At 37.0% G+C, this 8,009-nt stretch overlaps 1 protein-coding gene across 4 annotated transcripts in view; it reads left to right on the forward strand.

The window, feature by feature from the left end:
- Positions 1-8,009, forward strand: part of ALKBH8 (alkB homolog 8, tRNA methyltransferase) — a 54,335-nt gene that overhangs the window by 13,260 nt on the left and 33,066 nt on the right. For all 4 annotated transcript variants that reach the window (XM_007123358.3, XM_024117386.3, XM_007123359.3 and 1 more), the window contains 3 exons: positions 868-963; positions 2,953-3,057; positions 4,169-4,239. In XM_007123358.3, coding sequence (XP_007123420.1) covers positions 868-963; positions 2,953-3,057; positions 4,169-4,239 — 272 coding nt within the window. The remainder of the gene's footprint in view (positions 1-867; positions 964-2,952; positions 3,058-4,168; positions 4,240-8,009) is intronic.

An 8,009-nucleotide genomic window follows, 5' to 3' on the forward strand; every position in this document is an offset into this window, starting at 1 on the left:
TTCTTAAGAGCATTAATAATAAATAGCATTTATATAGGTATCAATTTAAAACTCCAAACTGATTAATATTTATTAGTCAGCATTTGTGGAACTAACATTTATAAGCCGTTTTATATACAGTTGGTCGTCTGTTCCGTATCCATGAATTCCGTCAACCATGGATTGAAAATATTTGGGAAAAAAAAAGCAAAATTCCAGAAAGTTCCCAAAAGCAAAACTTGAACTTGCCACATGTTGGCAACTATTTACATAGCATTTCCATTGTTATTTACAACTATTTTACATAGCATTTACATTGTACTAGGTATTGTAAGTAATCTAGAGATGATTTAAAGCATGCTGGAGGATGTGAAAGTTGTATGTAGGTTACATGCAAATACTGCACTATTTTATGTAAGAGACTTTATCGTTCTTGGATTTTGGTATTTGAGGGAACCAATTCCCCAAGGATACCCAGGGACAACCCTATATTGTCTTATTTGGTTCTCTCTACCCTAAGACAAATCTCCTATGAGGAATCAGCGGTTCAGTAACATATCATTATAATGTAGTAAGAACCTCCTGGAGAAATTTACAAATTAGTTACTTTGACTCTTTTCCAGATCATTAGCAATCTTGTGAGTGGCAGTGGGCATGTTTAGCTCTTTCAGATTGACTGGGTGAAACCCTTAAAAGTTTGTTTCAATTTTAGACTTAAAAGAATAGCAGCTATGAGGTAGAATGTTTCATTTTACTAAAGACAATAATTTAGCAGTTAACAAAAGTTACCATTACTAAACTAATCCTTATTCATAAAGTTGACTTTGAAATATATGAGGAATGAAATTCTTTTTCTCCTAAATAGTTTACTTTCTTCTCTTCATACAGTTCAAAAATCCTTAAAACACAGAAGAGTAAAGCATTTTGGCTATGAATTCCACTATGAGAACAACCATGTAGATAAAGATAAGCCATTACCTGGGGGTAAGTAATTGTTGTGGTTTTTTTTATACATTAAAAAAATTTTTTTTAAATTTATTTATTTATTTATTTTTGGCTGCATTGGGTGTTCATTGCTGCACGCAGGCTTTCCCTAGTTGTGGCGAGTTGGGGCTACTCTTTGTTGCGGTGCACGGGCTTCTCATTGTGGTGGCTTCTCTTGTTGTGGAGCATGGGCTCTAGGTGCATAGGCTTCACTAGTTGTGGCACATGGGCTCAGTAGTGGTGGCTCATGGGCGCTAGAGCGCAGGCTCAGTAGTTGTGGCACACAGGATTAGTTGCTCCACAGCATGTGGGATCTTCCTGGACCAGGGGTTGAACCCGTGTCCCCTGCATTGGCAGGCAGATTCTTAACCACTGCACCACCAGGGAAACCCAGTAATTGTTAATAAATAATAAGGGCTGGTACAGAAAAAAATTAATATATTAGGATATCATGGTTGAGATTATTTTTCATTTGTCATTTGTAGGTAAACTTATGAAACAGTTGATTAAATTTAAACCATTTTAATTAACTAAATAGTGTAGTTTTGTGTTAAAAATGTTATACATACAAATAAAGCTAAATTTAATTTCTCTTGAACACTATCCATACTCCCATACTCCTCTTCAGAAGTAGTACCATTAACAGTTTAGTGTATACTGTTTCAATCCTGATAAATGAGTTTGCATCCAAATAACCTGTAAACGTATATAGGTGTTAACACGTAGTATTACATTGTATGTTATAAATTGTATATTCATATATTACCACATTATCACAGTATGTCTTAGAGATCTTATATAGGTTTTCATTTTATTGAATGTTCAATAATAGCTTATTCAGTTAATTTCCTTTTGCTAGACATTTAGGTTATTTCTAGTTTTTAGTTTTTACAAGTTGTGCTGCAGTGAATATCTTTGTATACACCTCTTTATGCATTAAAGCAAGAGTTGCTCAAGGGAAACTACTAAATTAGAATTGTGTCAGAGTTATGTTCATTTAAAAATTTAAAAATGAACATGGTGGCGCAGTGGTTGAGAGTCTGCCTGCCGATGCAGGGGACACAGGTTCATGCCCCGGTCTGGGAAGATCCCACATGCTGTGGAGCGGCTGGGCCCGTGAGCCATGGCCGCTGAGCCTGCGCATCTGGAGCCTGTGCTCCGCAACGGGAGAGGCCACAACAGTGAGAGGCCCGCATACCGCAAAAAAAAAAAAAAAAAAAAAATGTCAATAGACACTGACAAATTTCACCCTAAAAAAGCTATACCAACATACTCTCACAAAGTGTGTACCTCCTTCCCCCTACCCCTAGCAGCATGTGATATTGTAAAACTTACAACTTTATAATCACCTGATTACTAGTGAGGTTGGCCATTTTTATTTCCTTTTCTGTGAATTCTTTTTCATCTTCTTTACCAGTTTTTTCTAATGGGTGGTCAAATATATTAATAAGAATTTACTATATAATCAGGATATTAATCCTTTGGTAGAATTCTAAGTTGGAGTTAAATTTATCTGTATTTTTATGACTTTCATCTTATTTAAAGATTTCCTTTGCCTCATGAAATAACATTTATGACTCCAATAAAAGTAAGTTAGTTCCACTTTGAAAGGCATATTTTTTTAAAAGAAATAATTTAAAATAATTAAATTTAAAGTAAATTAATAGTTTAACAAAAAAAAAAGTGGTCAGGCTAATTTCCAGTATATGATATAGTAAATTTTATAATCTTATTTCTGTTTTACAAAATACCAAAATTGTCTGCAAAATTGTTCTTTTGTACATTTTATTTGATAAAATCAATAAAATAAAAGATTCTTAAAATTTTGTTTTTATTTTACTTTGCTTGTGAGTTTACTGTTATGTTTGGATCTGAGCACTAAACTAAAAGCTGTGTGACTTTTATCATAGTGACTATTTTTTCATTCTTGGGTAAAACATGCAAAGTAAATATTTTAATATGTTTCGCCTTTATGATTACTGGTTTCAGGTCTTCCGGACATTTGTGATAGCATTTTGGAGAAATGGTTGAAGGAAGGTTTCATTAAACATAAACCTGATCAACTGACTGTTAACCAGTATGAACCTGGGCATGGTGAATATTTCTTCTTCTAAAATTCCAGTCATATATTTCATAACTAAGTGGGTTATATAACTCTCTAAGATCAAAGATAGTATTTTTTAGCTCGAACTGACTCTTAATTTGCTTATGTTTGTTACCTGTGTTGATTTCAATCCATTTGCAATTCTACACTCAGTCTCTTGAGGAGTTTGCATCTCTAAGTGTAAACAGACACAGTTGCTATTTGTGATTTTCTTTTGTTCTCCCTCAACATTGTTTTTTAGAGAGGGAGAAGATTGCTTAAAAACAAAGGAGGCATGTAAAATGGAAGAAATCAAATAATTTACAGGTACATAGAAGAAGGCTAACTGGTTGGATCATCATGCTCTTCTTTCTCTTCTGTTGAGAATGTGGAAGACAATTCTAGGATGACATTTTAGTAAAAAATCTTTAGGTTATTGATTTTTTTGCACTTGTTAGCATCTTCATCTGATATTTGTACTAATCAAATGATATTGAGGGTTTTATTAATGGCAGGAGTTGTGGGTTTTTTTCCTTCTCTGCATTTATCAGGATGTTTTATGATAGCTTATCTACCTATCAGTCTTTCCATTGGTCTATAAGCTCCTTGAGGACAGAGCTTGTGTCTTACTAGCTTTAGGTACTGCTCACCATGTAGCAAAGTTCCTTTCAAGTAAGAGATACTCATTTAACATAGATTGAGAGACTGGTGGAAGAAGCCTTATCTTAATTATTGATAAGATTAGTCTTCACACCTGGCTGTTGTTTTTGTTCTGCAAGTACTTGGGAATCCAGTATTCAGAGGTCAAAATGACTTTGTTAGTTATCTTTCACACTTCCTCTTGGGCTGGGATTGGGTAAATGTCCTAGTTAAGGAGTGACTCAAATCTTGATTTTACAGTAAGGTCACAATGGTGCTTTAACATGAATTTATATTTTTAGTTTAGACTTAGTTTAATTTTATTCACATTCACCTTAAATGTTTCCTTTTAACTAAAATTACAGTACATTCCTGTTTATCAAATGATGTTTTCACGGTAATACTGTGAGGCTATATTTAGCGTTGTCTTAAATCTACTAAAAGGAAAAATGAAGTGACCTGTTATCCTATCTTCCATCTCAGGAATTCCCGCTCATGTTGACACACATTCTGCGTTTGAGGATGAGATCGTTTCTCTCAGTTTGGGGTCAGAGGTAAATATTCAAACATTTTTATTAGCTATCAACAAATGCCTTACCTTATACAATGCCCTTTTCATAGGATTTCTCACATTTCTTAATCCAAGTGAATTAAGATTTAAAAATGAAATGTAAAGGCACCATTAACAGTTTCATTTCTTACAGACTGTGAAATTATCACAGTCTCTTCTTTGAGGTGTCCAAAGTTTTATCTATCAGTTCATCAGATGCCAGGAAAAGTCCTGTAAGTTAAGTTTTACACATTTTACTTTTAGAAGTTAAATAAAATACAGACTTCCATTTTGCAATAATTTACTGTAGCAGCATTGCCATCTAGTGGCTAACGAAAGTAGCTGCAGGCTATAGATAAAAGAAACAAAACTAAAATGTGTCTGGAATTGTGATAAACTTTTTCACGTATAGTATATGATTCAGTCCCTTCAACAACTTTGAGCAGTAGAGGGTAATGTCCGTATCTTTACAAATGAAGAATAAGAGGTTCATGTTTATTCATTGACTTGTTTTTAATAGTTGTACTTTATTTGAACTGCTAAAGAAGGTATCAAAAGTGTGATTTAAAGCAATCCTTGCAAACTGCAGATACAATTTTAGATAGAAATCAACTTAAAAGCTTTTGTACAGCAAAGGAAACCATAAACAAGAAGAAAAGACAACCTCAGAATGGGAGGAAATATTTGCAAATGAAGCAATGGACAAAGGATTAATCTCTAAAATATACAAACAGTTCATGCAGCTCAATATCAAAAAAACAAACAACCCAATTAAAAAATGGTCAGAATACCTAAATAGACATTTCACCAAGGAAGACATACAGATGGCCAAGAGGCACTTGAAAAGATGCTCAACATCGCTAATTATTAGAGAAATGTAAATTAAAACTACAATGAGGTATCATCTTACACTGGTCAGAATGGCCATCATCAAAAAATCTACAAGCAATAAATCCTGGAGAGGGTGTGGAGAAAAGGGAACCCTTTTGCACTGTTGGTGGGAATGTAAACTGATACAGCCACTGTGGAGAACAGTATGGAGGTTCCTTAAAAAACTAAAAACAGAACTATCATATGATCCAGCAATCCCACTACTGGGCATATACCCTGAGGAAACCATAATTGAAAAGGACACATGTACCCCTGCAGCACTGTTTATAGTAGCTAGGACATGGAAACAACCAAAATGTCCAATGACATTTCAAGATGTGGTACATATGTACAATGGAATATTATTCAGCCATAAAAAGGAACGAAATTGGGTAATTTGCAGAGATGTGGATGGACCTAGAGTCTCTCATACAGAGTGAAGTAAGCCAGAAAGAGAAAAACAAATATCGTATATTAACACATATATGTAGAATCTAGAAAAATGGTACAGATGAACCTATTTGCAGGGCAGGAATAGAGATGTAGACATAGAGAACGGACATGTGTTCATGGGAGGGGAGGGGAACGTGGGAAGAATTGGGAGATTAGATTTGACATTAATACACTACCATGTGTAAAATAGATAGCTAGTGGGAACCTGCTGTATAGCTCAAGGAGCTCAGCTCGGTGTTCTGTGACGACCTAGATGGGTGGGATGGGGGTGGCAGGAGGGAGGTCCAAGAGGGAGGAGAGGACTTCCCTGATGGCTCAGTGGTTGACAGTCTGCCTGCCAATGCAGGGGACGTGGGTTCGAGCCCTGGTCCGGGAAGATCCCACATGCTGCGGAGCAGCTGGGCCTGTGCGGCACAACTACTGAGCCTGCGTGCTGGAACGGACATGTGTTCATGGGAGGGGAGGGGAACGTGGGAAGAATTGGGAGATTAGATTTGACATTAATACACTACCATGTGTAAAATAGATAGCTAGTGGGAACCTGCTGTATAGCTCAAGGAGCTCAGCTCGGTGTTCTGTGACGACCTAGATGGGTGGGATGGGGGTGGCAGGAGGGAGGTCCAAGAGGGAGGAGAGGACTTCCCTGATGGCTCAGTGGTTGACAGTCTGCCTGCCAATGCAGGGGACGTGGGTTCGAGCCCTGGTCCGGGAAGATCCCACATGCTGCGGAGCAGCTGGGCCTGTGCGGCACAACTACTGAGCCTGCGTGCTGCAACTACTGAAGCCTGCGCCTATTTTTTTCAAATAAATTATTTATGATGAATTTATTCATTCATTTATTCACCCCAAAATATTTGTGGAATATAATCTACTAGACAGAATCTAACAAGTAAATAAGGATAAAATCCAAAAAATTTTTATTTAAGCTAAAAAGTTTCATTACCTATGTAACCTTATCATGTACAAAGGAAAACTTAATTTTACTGAGGTGGTTTGTGACTGATCTTGCTTTGAGAGTCCTTTTTTGAATGGTGGTGGATTTTACTTCACAGTACCTGCAAACAAATGAAGCCACAGTGTGATAAATGAGAGCTGATAGCAAGTGGTCTCAGTGCAAACACATAAGCATGATCATATTATCTCATAGGTGTTTAAGCTATTGAATATTCAGTGATGGCTAAAGTGCCTCTAATTGGGCATCTGTTCATTTTCAAGCTTATTTTTCTGTTATGCAATGTGTATTTTGCTTTCTTTTATGGCATTTGGCAATGTACTTAGACCATTAAACTAAAAGATGCCTTCTCTTTTAATTTTATATTCCTCTTGGGCTCAGCCAGATAAAACCATTGAAAAATCATCTGTATTTGGGGGTGAAGAGGAAGAGAGGGCAGAATCTATTATTCAGCTGTTGAGACCTAGTTTTGTAAGGTAGAGTTGTGTTTGAAAGGTGGAATTTGCTGATGCTGTGCTCTAGAGGAGACTTGTTTGTGGTGTTTTCTTTGAAACTTTTAATCGTATCTAATTTTGCTTGTTTCACATAGGCAATACTGTAGACAAGTTCCCAGGTATGTCCCCTAAATGTATTCATGGTATCTGATCAACTAGGAAAGTTTTCACACTAGAAACATCAAATGATGCTCAGCTTCTTACACTTTCTCTCAGAAGCAGTGAGAAATAAGTTCCTTGGGCCCCAATGATATTTAGCTGCTGCATCTACTACTTGCAGATCACTGTTATATGCCATAAGGTACCATCTCAACTTCATGTATGAGATTTTTTTCCCCCTCTTGATAAGACTATTAAGGCCTGTACTTTAGAAAATTGCTTCTGACTGTAGGACAAGGGAGCAGAGCTCATTTTTTTTCTTTAGTCATTTTCACATAGGAGGTCCTATGTCCTATGCATTGATTCCAGAGTGTGTTGTTACTGCCATTGTCTCCTTCCTTTCAGTTTCACAAGACCTGGTAATCTTGAGATTCCAGTTTTCAAAGAATTTAGCAAATGAATTCATGGCTTCTAGTGTTGGGAAACTGGTTTGTTGTGGTCCTTGATTTTAACTTTTCTTAAAGGATGGAAACTAAGCAGACTTATGTAGTATAGGTAGGAGATTTAAAGGTCACTGACAGCAGCTGTTGGTCTCCAACATATCCTAGGCAAAATTCCTATTAATTCCTCTGCTTTGGAAAAATATGGTATACCACAAGCTTCTCTTTCAGTTACTTTTCACCTTAGGAAAGTATACTTCTGGGAGTATCATCTTTTGTAGAAGGACAAAAAGTTATATCTGTTTTACTAAAAATGTTCAGGGGGCTTCCCTGGTGGCGCAGTGGTTGCGCGTCCGCCTGCCGATGCAGGGCAACCGGGTTTGCGCCCCGGTCTGGGAGGATCCCGCGTGCCGCGGAGCGGCTGGGCCCGTGAGCCATGGCCGCTGAGCCTGCGCGTCCGGAGCCT

Source organism: Physeter macrocephalus, chromosome 16, assembly GCF_002837175.3.
Source record: "Physeter macrocephalus isolate SW-GA chromosome 16, ASM283717v5, whole genome shotgun sequence".
In the NCBI taxonomy this organism is placed as follows: domain Eukaryota; kingdom Metazoa; phylum Chordata; class Mammalia; order Artiodactyla; family Physeteridae; genus Physeter; species Physeter macrocephalus.